A 23,878-nucleotide genomic window follows, 5' to 3' on the forward strand; every position below is an offset into this window, starting at 1 on the left:
GCACTGGATCCTCCTGCTGGGTGCTCCCGTATGGAAGGAAAAAAGTTCTGGGGAAGATTCCTTTACACCAGGGGAGTATCAGGTGTGTCACTGGACAAGCATTTACATGGAGGACTGGGGATGGTATCTGTGATAATGTAAGAGGCTGGAGAGCTGTTTCTGCCCTGTGCTGTCCCCAGGTGTCCCACAGGGTGCTCTTGGTCTGGTACCAGCAAAGGCTGAAAGGATACAGAGAGAAATGTCACATCCTTCAGAATTAATTAGTTCAGTAAAAACCCAGCTATGCAAAAAACCTTTTAAATGAAGAAAAGTAATACGAAGCTACTCTTCAAAGTGGAGCAAAGAAATTGAAAAAAGCTTCTGAAACTCTGGTGCATTTATGAAATGGGCACTGTGAGGATTTACATTTAAGACACGTTGTGGATTTTTACTACTTTTGCAGTAAAACAATTGTAATGGCACTGATATTCAGAAAGTCATCTCCTCAACTTTCACCTTTTCTTTAAGAACAGGAATGATTTAAGTGAAATTAATTAACATTTCATTACAATTTTGTAATTGTCTAAAGGCCATATAGATGAGAAAGGTCTCTTCTGATAGCAAAACAGTTTTAGCACAAGTTGGTAGTAAGAATTTTGACATTAGAGTGGCTTCTAGTAATTGTGTAGTATCCCCACTGTAATGTATAATGCTGCCCTTCCAGGCTCAGGACTGACAGCCTTTCATAAATGAAACTTTTTATGTCAAATGGATTTTACAAGAAATTACTGAGTCTATACAAACCTGCCCAAAATTCTTCGCTTCTCCCTTATTATTGCTCCTCAATTCTGTTGTGTGTTTAGAGGATCAGGAGGTTTAGAGATGAAAGTGATTATTTGTTTTTGAAAGTTCTGGGCACGTGGAGATTGTGAAAATAATCACTCCTGGTTTACATGTGTTTTTAGTTTCTAGGATACAAACAGAATTTAAAACAAGCTAATCCCTTCACCTGGTTTAAACTTCCAGTTCTTCAGGCAGCAACATGAATTTACAACAGCTAAGGATACATCCCAGTTATTTTTAATCCCTTCACGTCAAAATTGGCTTATCCCAATTTGCTTTTACAGCATCCTCGGAGTAAAGCTCTATTTACCCAGCCCATATTTGTCTTAAGTGTACTTGAAATAACCCTAAGCACCCAAAAAGGCCAGGTTTGTAATGAAAACACCTCCAGACAGACGGACCCCCGAGGGGAGGCCACCAAGGAATCGATTGGACAGCTCCTGAGCAGGGCTGAAGCGTGCCAGACACTCGGTGTGTGTGCTCCTGCTCCCCTTCAGCTGTGCTCAGACTCACCTCAGCCAAGGAACGAGCCTGGCTGGGGGCTCAGGGAAATGTGGGCTCTGCAAAGGCTCAGCCTTCCCAGTTGGAACAAAAATATAAGTTGGAAAATCTGGGAAAAAAAGAGATCTACTTGTGAGAACGGGACATGCTGGAGGATGGGAGTAGAACAAAGGACCCAGAGAGATGGAAGTAGAGACAGAGAGGCAGGAAAAGGGATGAAAAGGGATTTAGGAGGGAGAAGAAAGGCAAAAAGAAGCATAAAGGGTTGGAAAAGTAATGAAAATAGAGAAGAAAGAGTGAGAGAAGAAGGGAAGGAAATACTGCGTGTGTTTTAGTGATGTCCTCCTCCCACAGGGGATGGAGGTGCCCAAAGATACCACCTTTAGTGGTTAGACCTTTGTCTGTGCTGAATTTCAGTGGTGTGCATGTAGAAACAGGTGCTCACTGAGACCATGAGACCATGGCCTGGCATTTGTGCTGGAAGGAGCCAGTGAGGCACTGCTTATGGAATGGGGCTCTCTGCTCCCAGTGCTCCTTCTTCTCAGTGTCTTCCCATGGATCTTTGGAGGGAGCCAGCCCTGCTGAAGAACAGAACTATTCTCTTCTTGTGCCCCTGGGTGCCATGGGAGCCAGGAGGACTTTGGCAGAGGCAGGGAGTGCCTGTGGAAAGGAGGGGAGAACCACAGGAGAAAAGGAATTCAAAGGGGTTCTGGGCTTCCAGCAGGAACGGGATTGGTCCAGTTCTTACTCGGACTGTGGGGTACATTTGATGCTGCTCTGCCCGAGACAAGATGAGCACAGCCTGCATGTCCTCTCACAGCCATGCCCACAGCTCTGCCAGCTGTCAGCAGAGGCTGGGTTGAGGGCTACAGGTGGTTTCTGTTCACAGAGGGAACAGGGGCAACATTGGCTCTGGGTCTGCTGCTGGCCAGGGAGCAGAGGGAACATGAGCACTGGTCCATGCTGGCTGTGGGCTACCACTGCCCCGCTGTGGGATGTGCTCTGACCTGCTGTGGAATCCCCCCATCTTGCTGTGGGATCTCCTCAGGACCTGCTGAGTCCTGCCCCAGGACCTCTTCAGGACCTGCTGTGTCCTGTCCCCGACCTGCTGCATGATGTGCCCAGTATGTTGTGGGATATTTCCCTCCAGCCTACTGTTGGATGCCTCTCTGCTCTCTGATCTGCTATGGGATGTCTATAGCCAGCCTTGGGGTGAACCCCTAGATCTGCTGTGGGACATCCTCATACCTGCTCCAGGGTGTACCCCAACCAGCCCCGGGACGACCCCACCACACCTGCCATGGGAAATCCTTCAGCCACACTGCGGGATGTTCCCCCCAAGCCCTGGGATATGCCCCCAGAACTGCTGCGGGATGTTACCCCCTAAGCCCAGGTGTCCCAGACGTGATTTAGGATGTCTCCAACACGCTGTGGGATGTCCCCTCAGCCAGCCCCGTCTGCCCCATCCCTGCGCGGCCCCCCCGCCCCTCTGCCGGCAGCCGCGCACCTGGGCGCGGTGTGTGCGCACAGCGGACACACACACTGCCGGGCGGGGGTGACTCAGCCCCGGCTTTATAACGCCGGTCCGGCTCCGAGCCCGGCTCCGCTGCGCCGCACCGCGCCCGCGGGGAGCGCCGGGCCCGGCACCGGCACCGGCCCCGCACCATGCGGAGCCTGCGCGGAGCCCCGCCGGCTCTGCCGCCGCTCCTGCTGCTCCCGCTGCTGCTGCTGCTGCTGCTCCTGGCCGCGGGGCACGGCGCCGTCATCACCGGGGTGAGCGCCGCCGCTCGGCACCGACGGCACCCGCGGGACCCGGCACCGGCACCGGGAGGGCTGAGCTGGGCCGGGGCTGCGGGGGAGGGAGTCGGGGTTTGTTCACGGGGAGTGACAGCGGGACTGGGGGAACCTCCCGGGATAAGGGGTGCCCATGGAAAGGGGAGCGCTCTGCCCTGCGGGATGCCCGGGGAGAAGGGAGAGCTGTGCCCTGCGGGATGCCCGGAGAGAGGGGAGCTCTCTTCCCACGGGATGCCCGGAGAGAAGGGACCTCTCTGCCCTGCGGGGTCCTCGGGGAGAAGGGAGCGCTGTGCCCTGCGGGGTGCTCGGGGAGAAGGGAGCGCTGTGCCGTGCCGGATTCCCCCGGCTGGTCTCGGGGTGAGCGCTGCCGACACTCGGGGTCTGTCCGCGATCAGCGATGCCAGGACGGAGCGGTGTCGAGTGCGGTGACGGATGGCCCGAGCTGGGATAAGTGATAACGAGGATGTGGGAGGGAAAGCAGTGCCAGGTGATGAGAGGTGACAGGGCTTGGGGGTCCGTCTGGGATAAGTGATACCGGACGTGGCATCTCTCCAGGGATGCCCGGAGCTGCGGGTCGGTGTGGATTAAGTGGTCTCAGAGCCTGGGGGTCTCTCTGCAGTGAGTGATGCCAGGACGTGTCAGTGGGCAATGCCGGGGCTCGTGGGTCTCTGAAGTGAGGGGATGACACAATGTTTGGGGTGAGGGATGTCTGGACTCAGGGCGGGAGTTGTCTCCAGGCTGGTCCGGGAGCGTGCAGAGATTCCTGCTGCTTTTCCAGGGCTGGAGCTGTCTCCTATCTCCCCCCATGGAACCCCAGCTGTCCCCATATCTGCTCTGAGAAGGTCTGGCTCAGGGCATAGCCCTGCCCACTGTGCACCCCAAGTTCCTCCAGCCCCTCCGTGTACAGGGCAGGATTACAATCCTCGGAAAACGCTGTTTTCTTTCGTTTTTTTTTTTTTCTTTGTCTGTGACTGTGCCGCTTTTCCCCCTCAATAGCCACCCCTTGCAAACAAGTCTCTGTTGTTGTTTATAGGCTCAAGATTTACTCTGGTTGTGAAAATATTCTTTTTTCCTAAAGACGTTATTTAACCCAAAGCGTTGCATCACTTTTATGTAAAATTATTTTTTAAGTGTTTGCTTTGGATTAATAACTCAGCACTTGCATTCCTTTGAGAGCTTACATGTCTTTTGTAACCATCAGAAGTTGCACGCACAGCAGTGCATTTCTCTGTGGCTGTCCAGACTCCCTGTCCAGACCCCTGAAGTCCATGAAACAGCTCGTGGGCAGTTCCCAGGACTGATTATTTTTCTTAGAGCAGAGAATGTGAAGGAATTTTTTAATATTTGAGGATTTCAAGTTTCTTTTAAGTAGAAACATTTCCAGCAACAGAGGAGCAGTTTATCTGTTATTAGAATCGTGGCTACACCTTTAAAGCATAATTAAACCATTAAATAAAGTAATAGTGAGGCACTGAATAATAGATCAAGGACAAGGCAGATTCAAAAAGTAAAAATAGACTAGAACTAGAAAATGTTACTTTATTAACTATTGCAGAGCATTTCTGCTTAAACCACTTCGATGCATTTTTGGCTTTTGCTGAACAGGCAAATCTCTGATGAGAGCTGACGTAGGTGTTCCCCAACCTCTGAGTCTGCAAGGTGTTTTTCCCTTGCAATTTAAGGATTTTTTTCAAACTTTCTTCACTTCAGTGGTGGTTCTTGTGCTGACACCTGTTGCCTTTGCAGCTGGCATTTCACCTGGGACATATTCTTGGGCTGATTTTCCAGAAAACTGTGTTTTAATGAGGTGCTCATGTGGTGTTTGGGGAAGTTCAGGAGTAGCAGCAGGAATTACACATTACAGATAAGGTGTGGGCAGGAACGCTTGGGTTGAATATTTTCAAAACTTGTCATACATTTTTTGAAAGGGAGCCTTAAAAGTTCTGCCAGATGTAAATATGTGTGTGTGTGAGTTTAGGAAAGAAATTGTTCAGCCTGGACATTCAAGACCTTTGCTTGATAGAACATACTCAGGTTTTTCAACTGAGTGTGTTACACCCCGGGACCAGTCCCACAGAGATGAATGGAGTTTAAGATATATAACTGAGAAAAAAAAGGGAGTCAGGAGCTGACGGGTGAGAAATAGCAGAGCCTGTGACTCCAGCTGAGCAGTGGACACCAGTGTGTGGGGGGCAGCCAAAATCACTGGACTTGCAATTTGTGACTAGGGTGAAATAATATATTAGAGTGCTTATTTATTTTATTTTATTTTTTTTTAAGAGAGAGGTCAGAAAGTGAATATTATCTACCTGGCAGGCTGGAGTCGTAATTTTATGGCCATATTAGTCTTACAAGCAAATGCTCTGTGTTTGGGCTTACTTGCAGCACAGAGCTCTGTGTTTGGGTCACACACACTATTTAATAGCGATCCTAATGCAACAGCTTCTTCCTAAATTACTGACTGATCTTTAAACAATATTTTGATCTGGCTTCTGCTGGTCAGTGCAATATTTACCCAGTGAGTACAATCTAAAGTAATTTATCATGCAAATTTCAAGGTAAGATCAGTGAGTTTTTCCCTCAAGGAAATGTTTACTCTGATATGTGCCTTCCCCAGAGTTGTTATCATCATTTACGTATGTTTTTATGAGTTTCCCATTTACGTAGTGCTGAGCAGTGCCTTCGGTCTCACTGCTGCTGTCAGACACCCAGAGCAGTGAGTTAATCAAGCTCACATTCGGGATGTAATCAGAACCTTTAACTGATGGCATTTCTCACTGGAGAAAGGAGATTTTTTTACATTAAATCTATATAAGCTTTTGATTAAAAAGCAGCTGAAAGCAACTGTACAGTAACTTGTTTTCAAACCCTAATGTGTCAATTGCTCTTCATGGTTTGTGGGTTTTAAAACATACCCACTAGTTTGCATTTTGGCTTTTGCTTATCTAAGCTGTATTGGGTAAGTGGCTAAAATTTTTTTTTGCCTCCCATGAAGAGGAATGCTACCACAGCTGCATTTTTTTTGGATGTGGAGACTTATGCAAAGCTTTTCTTAAAACCTCTAGCTATGTGTAATTCTAGATAACAACCACAGAATCTATATTTAAACTCCTGTTTTAGCCATTTCCACTTGGGATTCTCTAACAAAACTATCATGCAGTTTAGCAAGGGCACTCACAACCATGACATGAAGTCAGAAGGAATAGTTACCTAAAAGTCATTAAATTAATGGATCTTAGCTATCTAAGAATACTATCTTAGCTTTTCCATAAGACTGGTTGGGTGACTCTTTTGGTGACAAGTTTAGTGTGGTTGGTCCTTGCTCCTGCCTGAACTCACTCAGGCACCCATCTGGGAGCTGGGAAAGCGAGGGGCACATGCCGTGGTCTATCAGTGCTCAGAATTTGGCTCTGTAAATTATTGACAGTGCTGGGTTTGGCCCAGAGCAGCTCCGTGTGAGGTCCTGGCTTTAAACAACCTGGTCTCAACTCCAAAACGTGCCAGGAGCCTGCACCTTACAATCCATGGGAGACACAAGTATTGCAAAGCAGCCTTAAATCTTATTATTCAGCCTTAATGAGCCATGATAACTTAGGGGTGCCAGAGGCAGCTCCTGAGCACCTGGTCTGTCCTATTTCTGGACTACATTTATCATTCATTTAATTTGCTTAATGCTGTGTTGAACTGCAGGCCTGTGACCGGGACCAGCAGTGCGGAGGAGGGATGTGCTGTGCTGTCAGCCTCTGGATCCGCAGCCTGAGGATGTGCACCCCCATGGGAAACCTGGGAGACGAGTGCCATCCCCTGAGCCACAGAGTGAGTACCTCACAGGGGGGCTGTGGGGCTGGGGGAATGTCCTGAGCTGTACATCACACGGCATAAAACCTGCAAGGGGTGGAAAAACAGGGAAACCTCTCATTCCTTACAATATCCAGCCATCTGCATCTGCATGGGAACAGTGATGAAGGTGCCTGTGTAAGGAAATGCATTACTGTCAGAATTATGCTGAAGAGAATCAGAGGATGAAAGCACTACACGCTTCCCAGATTGTTCTCTTATTAGTTTGTTGTTGCTGCTTTGTTTTGTTACGTGATCCGAAACAGCCTTAGCAGCTCCCAAGCCCAGCCCTGCCAATCCCTCCTGGTGTGAGCAGGAACACAGCAAGGGCCACCGACCCCAGGGGCAGTGGACAAGATCCTGTCACCAGCATGAAAATGTCACCAGTTGGTGTTGGGACGCCTGGTGTATTGAGAAGGTGTTGACACACATTTGGACTTGAGAAAAGTCCCCACAGGCTCTCCTTGTTTCTATTCTACCTATTCATTTCAATTATATATGTATATATACATATATACACACACTGTGTTATTAATACTATGATTTTTACAAATGCATTCATTTAAGGCTATGTAATTATGTAGTTGTTATTCAGTATGAAAAAAAGCTGCTTATTTAAAACACAAAAGACTGAATGGGACGTTACCAGGGAGCTTGAGAACCTGGTGGTCTTCAGAGCCATCCTCAGGGAAGAGCACAGCCCAAGAGTCATCACAAATGGAAGATATAAGGCAATAAATTCAGATCATAAATGTGCAGCTAGTTAGCTGCCTCTCTCACTCCAACCCCTGGCTTCTCAGCTCAGTATCTACAGTTTATTTTTTTCAGTTTTAGAAAGTTTAGGGTTCTATTTTATTGCAGTTAATTTTTTAAAACTTTTGCTGTGATATTGGGGACTAAATTGTCATTTTTACTATGTAATGTAGCAGGTTTTTCTTGTTAGGGCTCTTTTCATTACCAGGAATTAGGATAAGAGAAATTGTCTTCTAGAGGGTTTTATGAGCTTATTGTTATTGGGCCATAATTTAAACTGTCTGATATATTTCAAGCTGATTGCCTGCATAATTACAACCAGAGAAGATGCCTGTCCACCCCAGACTTAATCATTGATTTTATAAGCTTTATGAGGTTAATTTTAGATTTTTGATTCCTCACCTCACTGATCTTCCTGAGAAACACAAAGCAAATTGATTTACTAGGGAACATGAAATGAGGTTATTTTAAGGATGGAGGGTTTCTCAGTGGTTCCTCTCTTGTAAATATTTGTGTAGGGAGCAGCTAGGTGCCCTGATCACCAAAACCTTTCATTTACCTGCAGGATAGGTCAAAAGCAGGCACCACCATGGCCATGGCACCTCGGGGACATCCAGAGGAGCCAGGAGATAACTGGAGGAGATGGCTGGTAGTTGGGGCTCCACCTTCCAGTTTCCTTCTCAACAACTAGATGGTGATGGACTGATGCCATTAGCAATCCCAGCTGGAATTTCAAGGCAGGGTCTGAGGCAGGGTTTCCAGGCAGGGCCAGGCAGGTGAGGTTTGGCAGTGTGGCAGTCCTGCTGAAAGGAACATTTCCTTCTAGCAAGTGGAGTGTTTTGAGTAAATCACCCGAGCTGTCAGAAGGCTGAGAGCTCACTCAGCTTTTGGGTTTTGCTGCAGTGCTGTGTGGGCACCCAAAGGGGTGATTCCCATGGGGACTCCCCAGCACGTGTGCTGCACTGGAGCAGAGGGGCTGTGCAGGGCATGGGGAAACCCACGACATCCCCTGCCCTGGGGCTGCTCTTCAGATGGCTGGTGCTGGCCCGGGGCACTGCAGGGGATGTGGACCCTCTCCTCTGCCCATCTCCTGCACCCAGCAGGGTGTCACTGGAGTCAGGCTGGTGCTTGGCACCATGCACAGAGGACAAAATTTGTACATTAATACAAGAAAATCTTGGAATATTAAAATTTTAGGCTTCAACCACACAGAAGTCTGGAAGTGAGGGGATTAGGGCTGCCTGCCTGGTTGGTAGCAGTGGCTTTGTACCTCTGTGCCTCCTTTGCTGCATCCAGGGAATGCTCAGTGTGTGCTGCCAGCTGGCAGCACCACAGCTCCCAGACATTTCCCACTGGGCTGTCCTGCTTGGGTCCTGTAAGAGACAGAGCTTGTGACCAAGTTGTTGAAGAGTGTCAGTGCATGTGCATGTCATGGCAGAATTAAATTTGTCTAATGTACTCCATATGTGCTCCCTGGAGCACAGTGTGGCTGGAGGAGGGTGGGATGAAATGAGAAACCTCTGCCCTGTGGTGAAAAGGATCCTGCTCAAAGGGAGGTCAGGCAAGGTGAGCTCCAGAGGTCCCTTCCAGCGTGGTTACCACGGGATTCCAGGGTTCCCAGGTCCTGCTCTGTGCCATGTGACAAGACAGAACTCGGGACACGCAGAAAGCCCTGCACGGTGGCACCACAAAACGTGATGTTAAAGGCCAGTGCAGTTTCACAACAAACTCCTTTATGAAACAGGAGTAAATGGAGAACATGTGTCACAGCTGTAGATTTACACAGCAGCACGACTGTTAACATCCTGCTCTTAACTATGGCTGGACCAGGGTGTACAACAGGGCTGCCTTTGCCATCTGCTCTGTGCTGCAGCTCGTGGGGAGCCCTGGCTGTGAAGGGAGGGAACTGGGCAGCATTCCCCGTATCCCCATCATTCCTCCCATTTCATGCCCCCAGCCACGTGGTTCTCCCTGTCACTGATGTCCTTGCTTTGTCCCCAGGTGCCCTTCTCTGGGCGGAGGATGCACCACACCTGCCCGTGCCTCCCAGGCCTGGCCTGCCTCAGGACTCCTCACAGCAGGTTCAGGTGTTTGCCAGACTTCAGAAAAGAAGATGTCTTTTTTTAGCAGGAACTGTTCTGCACTAGAAAGAGCCACTCAGTATTTTCTTTCTCTCGTTATTGTGACAAGAAAAGTCCCCATACTTCCAGGGGAAGCCCTTCACACACTTTCCTGCCTCACCAACATCAGCTGGGGATGGGACACTGCTGTTGTGGCCAAGGGACTCACAGTGGAGGATGCTTTCATTTTGGGGTACCAAACAGCATTTACTAGAGCAAAACTCTTTCTGAGGGCAGGGGTTTGACCACTCCTGGATAATTTTGTGGGCTTCATGGTTCCAGTCTAACCCCAGAATGAAAAAATCCAAGTTTATTGCCAGTTTTGGAAAAATTTGGCCACATCTCTACACTTTGGAACGCCTGAATTGAACTGAGAGTTGGATTACTGCATAGTGTGAAGCATATGACAATTGCCAGAAGAACTGTATTTAAGTTGCATTTCGTATCTTTATTAATATAATTTTATTTGTAAGTTAGGCACACCTCTAGGGTAAAGGTTTAGCCAATAGATGTAGTTTTTACACTTTTAAAAAGTGGCAGGTGGAACCAAAGCATTTCAGTATTCAGAGCATTAAAAGATTTTGTCATTTTAGTATTCTAAGATGAGAAGTTGTTGTTACTTGAATTGGTGTAAAACTACCTGATCATCTCAAACTATGTATTAAGATGTAGTTTATATTAAAGAAAAAAGGAACCCTAAAGTTTATTGTAATGGGCTGCCTGACTTCTTGTATATGTATCAAATTTGCTGTGCAAAAATTCTGTATCAGAATAATGGCAGTGTATGATTTGATTTATTTTAATATTATAACATTATTTTGTCATTGTGGTTTTTCATTTTTATTCAATGTAATCTGTTATCCCACACTTGATTCACCCAAGCTACCAGAGCTCCTTATGGATAGCTTAGCAAAAGATTATGTGCCTCTGGCTGCTTCTTGGGAAACTTGGAGTTTACAAAGCATGAACTCCTGAATCAAGCTGCAGTTTCAGAATTTAGAGGAATCTTGGTGTAAATAATACGAGAGGTTTCTCTTGGCTCATGCCTCAAAGGATCAACTTTAGCCTAGCAAACATAAGATTTGTGGGTTTTCTATGAAATACAGTGTGATTTCATATTTACTTGTCAGTCCCCAGAGCTGGAATTTCAATAGTTTATGTGAGATTCACATGTTTCTTGCTCTCAGACATGCAAACATATGCTGGAACTGGAAAAAGTGAAGTCATTCATCTTTCAACAATCAGTGCTTTGCTACTGGTGGAGATGGGGGGTTGGAGAAGTGAGCACCCTGTATCAAGGCCAGACCTGTAAAACCTAGAGCAGAAACATCCCTGTGAGTTACCAGGTACCTTCTACTGGGCTCCACAACCTTCTTCAGGAGACAGGAGAGAATAATTGGATTAGTTATTGCCAGATCCTCATGGATTCTGCATATGTTAGGGGAAGAAAAGTCTTGAAAGGGATTGAATCCTCCTGGCTGAAGACAGCCCATCCCCAGGGTACCCACTCCTGTCCTCTGCATTTTGCCTCCCCCTTTGCAGTGGTGACACTGCAGCTGTGCAAGTGGTGACAGAAAAAAAAAGAGAAAAGGACTGAGGTGCCACGAAAGGGTAATTTTACATCTGGTTTGCATTAATGGGATCAGGTACAAAGTGCCTGTATTAGATCTGAAGTCTCAGAGGGGCTCAACACTAAGCCAAAGGGCTGGTGAAAGGCCAAGTCATTTATTGAGGTCAGCACTGCAGAAATTCCCATAACCTGGATTTAAAACCAAACCTCAAGCCTGATTCTACCATTGTCCCTAAACACGGGGGCTCCCCAAACACTCTGTGCACCCACAAAGGCTGGGTTTGCAGAGGAGGAACACACCCAAGTGTGAGGGTTGCTTTTCTGTCCATGTCTGTCCCCATAAAATAAGCTCAATACCATGGACTTCCATTTACACAAAATCAAGAAGAAAAATAGGAGCAGTCCAAATGTGCCTGTGCCTCAGCTCTTGCTCCATTTTTTAAAATCAGAGCACAAAAAATGGACCATAGCAGGAAACAGTAGCCCTGCTCCTCATCTCCTCCTGGCATAACTCAGCAGTGACTCCACTGAAGGCAGTAACCCTGGTTTTTATCATTGCAAATGAGTGGACAGTTATACCTCACAACTGCCTCAGACCTGCCAAACTGAAATCCTAGGAGAGTTTATCAGACAAGAGCAGAGCAACTTTGTAGTTGTAATTTGTGCCAATTAACTTGTGGGATTAAGCATTTATCTGGGTAATGAGAACAGCTCCAATTACACGAGTTCAAAGTTCACACCATCTATAGTAGATGGAAGTTCCTGTGTCCTGCAGACACTCCTGGGCAGGGTATTTGGATAGTACAGCTTTGAGAGATGCATTATCCCATACTCGTCCTTGAGGGGCTTCTCTACACCTTCCCTGCTGATGTAGGAGAGATAAAGGCAAAACCTCACTGTCCTACATCCCCATTATATTCACTTGGCAATAATTATTACGATTCCCCTTTTAGTAATTTAATTTCCATTAATTGACATTCACAATGGAGGTTAGTTGATTTGAGAGAATCATTCTGGAAGGAAGATTAAGCTTTTGCATCCCCATTATTTCCTAAACTGCGCCCTAATCAATTATATTTTCTCCCATCCTAGGGGAGATTTCCTCTCTCAAGCACACCTGCAAAGTGCCTTTAATTTCTGTCTGCAGGGGCTGGGAGGGCACCCTTTACCTTTGATAATAGACAAACCAGTGACCACAAATATTTCCAAATGTGAATGGCCATGCAGTCCCCTCTGCTTCTCCCTGGAGCCAGCTTTTGTCATGAGGAGCACAGCAAATGACTCAAAATGACCCACAGAAAAGGTAGCCAGCCTCAAGCTAACCTTGCCAAAAAAAGTATTCTGCAGTCCCCTGTGCTGCTCAGTTTGCCCCAGAATCACTCTGGAAATTATCTCAGGCCAGGGACAGCTTCCTCACCTGCCTCAAAATGAGGGAAGGGGACAAGCCCCTGTTGGAGAAATTAGATGAGAAAATTAAAGAGACCCTGTGCAGCCCTGGAACCTCCTTGGTGCAAGGGAAAAGCCTCATTCCTCATACCCTCAGCTTGTGAAGAGAGAGGCTGGTTTGAACACTTCCCTTCATTCAGTGCACTTAGATCTGTGCCAACGTGTGTTTTAACTTTATTAATATTGCAGTAATTTCATTATTAATAGAAACGTGTGCATTAATTTTTAATACTATATGAATATTGATACTACAGATATGCTATAGAATAATGTTGATATCCCACCACACTGGAGGCATTTCCATGTTTATTGCCAGATTCTGGGTCAGCAGAGAGGCCTTGCAGGAACGGGTGCCATCACATATAATGAGTTGCAGCCTTAATTTGATTACATGCTTATTAGGGAAGGGGAAGCAAGGTGTTTGGGGTTTGAGGGTGCACAGCTGGCTGAGCCAGCACACACCTGTGAGCCTGGGGGGCTGCAGGGAAGGCTCTGCTGCTGAGCACCAGCAACCCCAGCTGAAACCCATCTTCATCTGCATCTTCCTGCCCACAATTCAGCCCTGGAAAACTTTGCCACTTCAAAAAAGAGTGTTACAAGGCTTTGAGGAGGAGGTGACACAAAATTAAATTATTCTGGTTGTGTGGTAAGGGGGGAGTCAAATTTGAATGGATCCATACAAAAGAGACAGGTCACCCCAAATACAGATTTACTATTGAACTAGTAACTGAAAGGAAATTAACTGACTGAAGGTTATCATTGTGTTTGAGAAGATAAAATGGAAAAATGCATACCTCAATGGAGAACACTTTAAGGTAAGAAAAGTGATTATTGTTGGTATTGTTAGTTCACAGTGGTGTGGGAAGCGTTATGCTTGTTGTGACCCCAAAGCTCCAGTGTGTTTGATGATCACATAACATTCCTTGTCAAGAGGTGCTTTGCTAATTTTCCTCATCAGCACAATCCCCCAAGCAAAGGATTATACCAGCAAGTGTGACCCCAGACTGAGGTCCCTGCCAGTGCCTCCCCCTGCCCCAGTAGCTCTGGGATTTGTTGTTTCTGCACAGATGGATATTCAAAAGAAACAGAAGGTGCTAAGAATCCCTTGATTTAAACAAGATGTCTCAGGAATTTGATCTTGACAATGTGTAACGTGTTTTCCAGAAGGAATTAGAAAATTGCAGGAAGAGAATAGAATGTGCAAATGCAAGAGGATTTTGATAACAGCAAAATCAATGTGCCTTTCTCTGTTACATAGATATGAAATGGCAAACCAGCAGGGGTACAGTCGTTAGACTGATCAATAATTCTGAGCACAGGAATGGAGATGAGTTTAATGCACATCAGCAAATCACCTGTGGTTTCTCAAGGAGAGTCTTGAGTGCAGGCACACCCAGGCCAGTGCAGTAGGACACATTTCAATGATTTGGCAGGGCTGGTTTCCCCCTGTGACACGTCTGCCTTGGAGGATGGTGGCAGACTTTGGGTCACTGTGCCCTGTCATCAGGGCTGGGAAAGGCTGAATCCGAGTAATCCTGGTGCACTGAAGGGAGGAGGATGGATGGCAGCTTGTTTTGTGACAAGGAGTACAATGCAGGGTGACAGCAGAGTGTGCAGGAGAGGAGGAAAGAGCAATATAACCACAGAGGACAGGTGTAAACTCCCCTGTGGCAGGGTTTTCCCAAAAATCTGAGTGTGAGCAGCTTAGTGGGGCAGAAAATGAAGGCAACATAATGTTAAAAGGACAGAAATTCTCCTCTGCAAAACCTGGGAAACTCTGTGCATATTAATTTTGTGCCAGGAGGGCCCAGAGCACCCCACACTGATGCTCCATTGTACTGTGGCACCAGATATCAGCGTGTCCCTGTCCCCAGAGGTTTACAAATCTCACAGACCATATAAAGCAAGTGCCTGTGCTGTACTTAGCATGTACCTGCATCACTGCAGCCTGAGCTAGCCTGGGATGCAATGCCCTGCATCCCAGCCCATGGTACAACAAGGATGGGCCATGGACCCCTGTGGAGCTCTGCACTGCCCTGCTTGGGCAGTGAATCTCTTCCTAGGCTGGGAATTCCACCAAGTCTCCCAAACTCTGGTGCCGTGCCTCTGCCACAGCATCGTAACACACGGAAAGGATTAAATCTGCTTTTAAAGCATAATGTGGCTTTGTAAATCCCAAGGCACTAATGCAGTGCAGAAGCAGACTAAAAATATGGCCTGGTTCCAGCCCAGCAAGCAGGGCCGCATCTTCTTTATCTACTTTTTCTCTTGCACATGTGAGTGCACTCATGTAATTTCGCGCAGAGATTTGTGGGCTCTTTCACCACAAACGGGCAGATGTGGCTCTTGCTGCAAGGAGTTTGCAAGCCAGAAAAGCTGATATTAATTCCAGAGGGTGCAGGATTCACTCTTTATTTACTTCTCCAGGCTACATGGGAGCCCAGGCAGCAGAAAACAGCTCTGACCTCTTTCATGGGACCAGAAGGGTCAGCTCAGGAAAAGGCATTGGTGAGGCAGCTGCCAACATTCTCACTCTTTCCAAAAATTTCACCACATCCTGTCAAATTAGTAGGTTTTTAGTTTTTTTCCTCCCCAGTTTCTTTTCTCACGTGGATGAAACCTTGACAGAAAGGTCCCCCACCCCTTTAAATCCAACAGCAAAATTTCCAGACTGTGGTGGTGTCATAATTCCAGCTCCCTTCCCCACCCTTTCATTAAACTCCCCAAAGTTGCTAACAAATCTTTTACACATTGCAACAGAGCTTTCTACTATTTGAATTTGGTTTACATCAGCACTTTGGCTTAGACAAATATTGCACAAACAGTAAGAAAAGGTCTGTCCTGCTGAAAGTTTAGGATCTACTGGGGAGGAAAATTCTTGCCGAGCCCTCCATCCTCACTAGCAGCTCTGTGGCAGGTCCTGCAGAGCCCAGTTTCTGCAGCCTCCCTCATTGCCCTGCTGGGCTGCACTTTGGTGATGCTCAGCCCAAAGATTTCACATCACAGCTCCAGCTTTACCTCTGCCAGTGATGCCACTGGTTCCTTGGCTCAGGTGCCCATGTTGTCCCCCTGTAGTCACTGCAGCTTGGCTGAACATCTTCCCTCTTCATCCGCCTTCCTCCACACCCAGATGTCTCCTGGGCTCTGCTGGATGTGGCCCCCGGGGGCAGCTTGGCCCTGTGGGCACGCAGAGCTGGTCTCTGTGCCCCAGGGCCACTGCAGCCCTGTGGCACCAGGGGATGTCCCCTGGCCCTTGGCACAGCACTCTGAGGGACCTGCTGGGTAATGTGAGCGTGCAAAGCCTAATGAGGGAGGGAAAGGAAAGGAAAAGGAAGAAGCCCAGTTGATTTACTCGACTATCAAGCTACTCAACAGTTTCCTTTCCAGCACCCTCCTGCAAGTGCTCAGTGACAGATGGGGACAGATTGAGTGGTTCGATGCAGTGAGGTAATATTCCACTAAATCATTCCTCCTTCTCTCACTGTCAGAAGGCACCCAGACTTCAGCCTTTCCTCTGAATCTTCCTGTGTTTCCCTCTTTAATGACAAAGCCATTTTAGCTCTACCTCTGCTAAAATTTCTGAGAGAAGCGAGCACTGCTGTTTATATGCTACGATAAAATGGGTGTTGTAAAACAGCAGAAGGAAGGAGTGAATCACCCTGAGACAGAGAGGTTCTGGTGCTGTTTACTGGTGTTTCTGATCTCTTTTTCTTGCCTGTGTGCTGGGGCTGAGCCCCAGAGCCCTGCCCAGGGACCCTGGCTGGGCAGGCAGAGGCTCTGGGCAGGTGTGCCGTGGGCAGGCGCGCAGGCTCACACTGCACGTCTCACAGATGGAAGAGCCATTTTTTTTCTCTGGATGATTTGTTCCAATGGTTAATCATCCTCACACAAACACAGGATTATTTTTTTTATGATATACCAGTAAATAACGTTCAGAAACTTTAGGATGGGCTTTCTCTCCACCGAGTAATCTCTTGATTTCTGCCTACTCTATGAATGCCATGATGACTGTCTAAAATTAGCTGTGACTTCACAGCTTCCCTGTGCCCTTGCAAGACTAGCTTTGAACTTGAAAGCCTCCTACACAAAGTGCTTTGTGCTATCAACCTGGTCACGGCAGACAAGAAAAATGTGGCACTGAAGACAGTGGCCTTCCAATAAATACATCCACAGTACAGCCATGCATGACTCGAGATCAAAGACAGAGTGCAAGTGCTGAGGTCATTAAACATGAATAGAAATACAGAAATGCAACAGCTTGCATGAAAGGCTGAGCTTGACTTTAAAGTGATGAAAGCTTGTGTAGTCAGCGATTGTTCACCCGTGATAATGCTCTTGCCATCAGTGGTTCTCTGTGTTAGAAAGGTGAATAACTAATCATTCCTGGGATAAAGCATCGAGGTGTGGGGCAGTTAATGATTTGTACCAAGTGAAAATAGGCTCGGATATACTCAGCATCAGCAGCTCTAGGGAAAGTCAGAGCACAGCAGATGCCAAGCTGGAAAATCAGCTCCCAGTCACCAGTTCTACAGCTGATGGATGAGCAAGGATTTACCCCACACAAATCCTTCAGGAATGACACGGCATCAGAGGTCACCAGCATGAAAGGAGGTTTGGGGTAAGATATCCATAGGCACAGGCCCAACCTAGCATGACTCAGCACCAGCTCTTAGGAGACCATCTTCATGGATGGTCTTTCTCAGATGGCTGCATTTCTTCAACGTGTCATAGATTTTTTAATATTCTGAAGCATTAGAACATCATAGCACTGGAAATGTTTCCTGGTTCCTATCACAATAGAGTTAATTATAGCCTGTGCAGTGTTTTGAGCAACTACAAAGGAAGCTGTGCTAAAAATCATGACTTTAGGAAACCTCTATTAGAAAACAGCCCCCCTGCCATGTTTCTAATAATTTTTCGATTAGCAGCATAACTATCTAATAAGGTTTCTGGGGTATTCTGATACTGTGTAGAATGATCCAATCTGCAGCCTGAGCTAATGAAGTGATACTTAGCATTGCATTCTGCCAATATGTGTCTGTTACTCTGTCTGGAGCCACTTCCCTCAGGGTGGTTTGTTGGCAATTCTGAGCAAGTGCAGGTGCCTCCAAAGAGCAAGGTGACTGTGCTTAACCGTGTGGGGTGAGTGGCAGAGGTCCAGCCACATCCTTTCCTGGGAAGAGAGGGGAAAATGCCAGCTTTGCTCTCCTCTGAGCTCCACACAGTGTGTCCCAGGGCAGTCCCACAGCATATGGCAGAGCAGCCTTCTGAAGATGTAGCTGTACCACATCCAGGTAGAGCCTCAGGAAAGAGCTGTTGCTATCAGACAAAGCCAAATTCCCTTTACCCTTTTCCTCGAGGCTACTGGCTTCACACCATTTTGGGAGGCAGCTTTGCCTCCTCTGTGCAGACCTGGTATTGGAAAAGCAAATGATGACAGCTTGTGGGCTATGCATACCCTGCTCATCCTCCACCTCTAGCACGACCACGGAACGAGACCTTTACCCAACAACATAATTTGGCTGAGGCCGAATGTTTCAGCTCCTTTCCAAGCAAACTCTTTCCAAATCTAACAGCAGAGCTACAAGCACCCCAGCATGCTGCAGGCAGTGAGTGCTGTAAATCAGAGATCATCCTAGCTGCTAACTGGGATTTCAGACCAGTGTCATTTTTCAACCTGGCCTGACATTTAAGTCTATACTAAAAACCTCCACCGGCTTCAAGATTTTGACTGGAAACGCTTGTAAAGAATGTGTTAAATACCTGGTGAGTGAGTGAAGATGCCAGCAGCAATCAAGATTTTTCTGGAGCAATCCCTCACCACAGATATGCAGAAGCAGCATGCTGTGACCTCTGAGCCAGACTGTGAAGAATCTCTGGGGGAGATGATATTGGTATTTCCTGTGGTACTCAGCAATTCTGGTGCCCAGAATATGGAAAACTCTCATGTAGCTGCCTGGAGGGGTGGAGAGAAGATTGAATGCACATTCTGGTGAAGCACAGGTCGATGGAAGAGCTGGGAGAGCCCTGCTGCTGTGCAGACCACCAAACCTTTGTGTCTTGGTCAGTGGGGATGGGGGAGAGGGGTTCACACCATCTGAGTTTATGTAAGAGAGCCCAGGACTTGTACAAGCAGCAATAGCTTCTCATGTGGGAGTAATCATTAATGCCCAGCTCTCACTGAGTGACACTCCTGAGTGAGACTGAAAGCGCTCTGGTTTTTGTGGGATGGAGGATTTACAGCCACACCTCACAGTCCCAACAGCAGCAACCATCTCTGCCTGTGCTCATTCCATTCTCCCCAACATTATTTCTCTCTTTGTTTTTTTAATCCAGAGCAGGTTTTCATCCTCCCCGACACCCCTTCTCTGATCTTGGTCAAAGCATTTAATCTCTGTGACCCACTTTCCCCATATGCAGACTAAAGGCTGCCGTGAGAACATGCTAATGCTGAGCTTTGGAAGTGCTATTTTTTTGGCAACTTTCTTATATTTTCTCAGATTTCAGAAGTAATGTTTACCCCCTCTGGTGCTTCTCCAGCCCCTCTGGTTTTCCATACTTTCTTGGTGCACTCTCAGCCAGCAAAGTGGTGTTTGTTGGTGTGCTGGCACTGAACACGCCTTAATTTTCTGCTATGTCCTTGATATTTAGTTTCACATCTTTTGGAATTAAGCCCTATTGTACAACACCCATTTACACCCTGAATTAAAGCAACTGGAGCTCCTTCTCTTTTGTACTACCACAGCCAGGATCATAATCTGACTGACATCATACGTACCTAAAATATAAAATTAACTTCAAACAGCACTGATTTTGCCCTCTGAGTGGGCAGGAATCCTGAGACAGCCCTGGAAGCTGCGTGCAAGCAAAAGACACGGTATACAGATAATTTTTTTTTTTTGTATGCTTGTGCTGTAGCAAGGCTGGATCTGGCTGCCACTGATGGGTGATTGCAAAGCACCCCTTATCTTCACCAGATAAGAAGCAACTCACCCATCTCGTGAGGGCATCACTGAGCCAGGGGATGCCTCTGCACAGAGGCTGGCATTCAATACAGCAGCACTGCTTGATAAGCCGAGCCTAAATAAAACCATCAGGTCACCCAAAGGTGAGTTTTCATCCCCCGCATCTATGACTGACTCTACAACTTGTGCTCATTTTTTTCTAGAAGTGAAAAATCTGGTCCTTGTAGCTTTTAAGGAGGTTTTAAAATAACTATTTTCCCATCTCTGTGGTTTAAATAGAATCATAACCATACTACTTATAGCCTGGAAGAGAGAGAGGATGCTAAAATATCAGACGTTTTAATAGAGTAAAGAGAAAGAAAATATTGGCTTGGTTACCAGCAGGATTAGGAAAAAGATTGCAGGATCTGAGTTACAGATCACAGTTCTAGGCCCCTACTATGTAGGCAGCTTCTGAGGGAAATATGAGATATGAGAAAAGTTCCAAAAGTTAGAACTCTGCAGAAAAGACCTAGAAGTAAATCAGGGGTGTAAAGTATACTTGGAACACAATTTCCAGCAACAGCATCCATGCCTTACACCATAGTCTTTGTAACACAGCTCTACCCCATTACTCTCCAAGACTCACTAAGCTATCATCTGATATTCCAGCCTGAAAATGTAATTAGCACTGATAACCAGCTGCTGCTGTGATCTGAAGTATGTGACAGCTTTCCTTCTGTACCCAGGTGCATTTTCAAAATGCTTTGGAAGCTTTAGATATGATCATTAAGTCTCTCTTTGTTTTAAAGATACCCATCCATGGTCATATTTCTGAGCCCAGTTCTTTCAGCATTGGTACTGCAACTGTACCAAAAAAATCAAATTCCAACCTTCTCCTTATGCACTGCAGGAAATGTTGCCTTTCAGGCATCCAAATCCCAGCTGGGGATGGAAAACAACTTAAACCAAACCAGGAGTCCCACCTCATTTCATTCCCTGCCACAATCTGAAGGTGCCACCTTTGCCCTCTTATGATGTGCCATGTCTCATTCGTGCTCCCTTCACAGTCACAGGACAGTCACTTATTTCTCAGTTGATGTCTACCAATTTTGAACTACTCTCTACAGAAATACTCAGCAGATGCAGATTTCTTCACATCAGCTGAGGTTGTATCCCTGCCATTTTGTGTGTGACTTGCTCCAGCACATGCTTGTTAAATGTTACATGATCCATCAGAAAGGGAAGCACCTCAGGGGCAGCTTCCTCTGAGATAGCTAAGAAGCTGGGCCAGGATCCTGCCATCAGGTTACTAGCTGAAATACTTTCAGAGGCGTTTTTGTAGAACAGAGCAGGTTAAAATACCATGCTTAATAAATGTAAGCTTCCCATTAAGAATATAGTTTATAAATGAGTATGGTATTGACCAAGCCACAGTGTTAAAAAACTGCTTTGCCAACTGAAATTAGCCATCCACAATTACACACTCTTTCCTATCATTAACAGAGAAGCAATTAGCTACAACAGAAATTTGGTTTCAGCAGACACAAAGAATTGTGCTATTTAAACCTGTTGCCCATCATGAATTTAAGTCTTCTTAAAAATAGCTTTAGTCACTTTTATTGGTATAAACACCTAAATTGAGATCTAACAGCAAATAAGGATTGTGCTTGTCCATAATAACCTTAGCTGTGAAATCTACTCAGACACAAGACATACAACCTTCCACATACACAAGTTATTTGTCAGCAAAGCAGAATGCTGCCATTCTGAAACAATTACATACAGTAAAGGTTTTCAATATTTTATTAAAGAAAACAGTCAAAATGTACAAGTATTACCCAGGTTTGTAGATAACTTCCTATAAAGGCAGTAAAATATGAATTTCAATCTAGGTTTTAAAAACTGCTATAGTTGCTTATTTTTAAAGTTGGTATTTTAAAATCACGTTTCACAAATAGTTCTGAAATATTACCAAATGAATAGTGCAACAAGAAAAATTGAAATTAGTTCTACACTGTTTGCATGTCAAGCAAAAGTTATAACTAACGGCTTCAAATACTCAAACCATTTGAAAATGAATGAACCCAACAGCTCCCACCAAAACTGACTTCTGACCACATTAGGAACGTCCTCTTCATGTTCTTCACTTAAAATCAAATAATAATAATAAAACAACACCCCTTGAGGTCATCAAAAATAACTTTAGTATAAAATTGTCTTGGCCCTTATCAAATATTACATGAGTAAAATTGTTAAGCCTTTATCAAAACAGACAGGAATAGGGAAACAAAAAAAATGTCATGGCCTTAATCCATATCTGTTGGAATCATGTTTAGAAACGTTAGAAGCAAGACCAGAAACTCGGAGCCCTGTTTTGTTTTTAAAAACCACACAATCACAAAGAAAAAAACAGCTTCTTACTGCCTAAGGTTTGGGGGTGTTCTGCTCAAGTACCTGGTCCCATAGACAGCAACCTGTTATGTTCTGAAGAGAGCATACGCAAAATATAGAAAAATAAATAAAATAGCTTCTTACAGCCTAAGGTTTGGGTGCTGGGTGGTGGTTTAGTATGTCCCCCACAGGTCATGCTCTCTTGAGCTCATATGCAGAAACATGGAAATTTATATCCATCTTTCTTTTTTAGAGAGAGAAAAGCCCCCCTACATCCCAAAGCTCTTGAGATCACAAAGAATGGTGCCCTGGGTGCTCTGGATGCTTTGGCAGCATGGGAAGTGGGCTCGGAGACAGACCCTGAGCTCCTTGTTGAAGATGAAGCAGAGGATCGGGTTGACCCCTGCCTGGGCAAACGTCATCCAGACGGAGGTGGTCAGGTACACCTGGGGGATGGAGCTGGCCTTAATGAAGACCCGCAGGTAGCAGGCCACAATGTAGGGGGACCAGAGCAGCAGGAAGAGCAAGGTGATCATGTAGAACATCTTGCAGAGCCTTTTCTCCATCTTAAACTCCTCCAGCACCAGCAGCCTCTTGATCTGGCTATGGGTGGCCTGCCTTATGCCCACGAGGGTGGGCGGCGTGGGCCCCCTGCCAAAGCCAGCCGTCCAGTTCGCAGCCGCTTGGCCGGTGGCTCCCGGCCCGTGGAAGGTCCAGTTCTGGCTGATGGCCGGTACCAGCTGGGCCGGCTTCATCTTGCGGTGGCCGTGGATGAAGAAGAGCAGCTTGATGTAGACCAGGTGGGTGGCGGCGATGACAGCCGCCAGCATGAGCATGAAGCCCAGCGTGTCGTTGGCCTTGACGTAGCGGTGCTCGAAGATGCACTGTTCCTCCTCCCGGATGAACTTGTAGGTGCCCACGTCAAAGACGGGGGGAAAGGCCATGGCCATGGAGAGGGTCCACACCATGCACACCACAGCCAGGCAGGTCCAGCCCGTCATGCGCTTGGCGTAGAAGCGGTGGTGGGCGATGGCCATGTAGCGTGTGACCCCCACGCAGAAGAGCAGGAAGGCGGCGTGGAAGCAGAAGAGCACGGCCAGGAAGGCCAGCACCTTGCAGCTGAGGGGCCCGTGGGGCCAGGCGGCCCCGCTGCGCACCGACAGCATGACGAAGGGGAAGCAGGCGAGCGAGCGGAGCCCGTCGGCCAGGCAGAGGTCCAGCAGCAGGTAGTAGGGCGCGCGGTGCAGGTGCCGGTCCTTGAGGATGAGCCAAGCGAAGAGCACGTTGCCGGCCAGGCTGACGCAGAGGATCAGCCCCAGCGTGGCGAGCTTTAGCCCGGAGGCGCTCAGCAGGCCGCCGGCGCTGGGCAGGTGCGGGCTGCTGCTGCTCCCCAGCTCGCTGCTGTTCGCCATCGGGTCCTTCCTCCTCCTCCTCCTCCTCCTCCTCTCCTCCTCCGCGCGGGCAGGGCCGGGGGCTCAGTCCGGGGTCTCAGCGCCGCGGCAGCGCGCCGGGGCCGAGGGCCGCGCCGCCCGGCGCCCCCATGCCCGCAGCCGCCGCCGCGCTGCCGCCGCCGCCCCGGCCGCCCCGGCGAGGCGGGGCGCTGCCGCCGCGCTCCCCGCGGGCCATGCGGCTCCCGCGCCCGCGCTAGCTCCGCGCCCGCCGCCGCCGCCGCCCCGGGGGCATCGGGGATGCGCTGG

General features: G+C 47.3%; 2 protein-coding genes across 4 annotated transcripts; one reads left to right on the forward strand and one right to left on the reverse strand.

The window, feature by feature from the left end:
* The first annotated feature begins 2,947 nt into the window (after positions 1-2,947).
* Positions 2,948-10,651, forward strand: PROK2 (prokineticin 2). Of its 3 annotated transcripts, none has more exons than XM_014871785.2 (3): positions 2,948-3,096; positions 6,808-6,933; positions 9,709-10,651. In XM_014871785.2, the coding sequence occupies exons 1-3, from the start codon at positions 2,989-2,991 to the stop codon at positions 9,832-9,834; spliced, it is 360 nt and encodes a 119-aa protein (XP_014727271.2). In that variant the 5' UTR covers positions 2,948-2,988; the 3' UTR covers positions 9,835-10,651. The 3 variants fall into 3 exon arrangements, with proteins under 3 accessions (XP_014727271.2, XP_088027378.1, XP_088027379.1); XM_088171252.1 differs by lacking the exon at positions 2,948-3,096 and adding an exon at positions 3,334-3,474; XM_088171253.1 differs by lacking the exon at positions 2,948-3,096 and adding an exon at positions 3,618-3,790.
* A 10,740-nt stretch (positions 10,652-21,391) lies between these two features.
* GPR27 (G protein-coupled receptor 27) lies at positions 21,392-23,608 on the reverse strand. Its single transcript, XM_014873584.2, has one exon. It carries the CDS (start codon positions 23,591-23,593, stop codon positions 22,451-22,453), a length of 1,143 nt encoding a protein of 380 aa, XP_014729070.1. The 5' UTR covers positions 23,594-23,608; the 3' UTR covers positions 21,392-22,450.
* Between the last annotated feature and the right edge of the window lie 270 nt (positions 23,609-23,878).

The sequence above is a fragment of the Sturnus vulgaris genome, chromosome 11 (genome assembly GCF_052056855.1).
Source record: "Sturnus vulgaris isolate bStuVul1 chromosome 11, bStuVul1.hap1, whole genome shotgun sequence".
In the NCBI taxonomy this organism is placed as follows: domain Eukaryota; kingdom Metazoa; phylum Chordata; class Aves; order Passeriformes; family Sturnidae; genus Sturnus; species Sturnus vulgaris.

Bases quoted from the DNA above. Each gene is read 5' to 3' on its own strand.
- PROK2 (XM_088171252.1), top strand. From the start codon at position 3,349: ATGCCCGGAGAGAAGGGACCTCTCTGCCCTGCGGGGTCCTCGGGGAGA. The intron at 3,475-6,807 runs GTGAGCGCTGCC...GTTGAACTGCAG, and splicing joins TTCCCCCGGCTGGTCTCGGG to GCCTGTGACCGGGACCAGCA. The intron at 6,934-9,708 runs GTGAGTACCTCA...CTTTGTCCCCAG, and splicing joins GCCATCCCCTGAGCCACAGA to GTGCCCTTCTCTGGGCGGAG.
- GPR27 (XM_014873584.2), bottom strand. From the start codon at position 23,593: ATGGCGAACAGCAGCGAGCTGGGGAGCAGCAGCAGCCCGCACCTGCCC.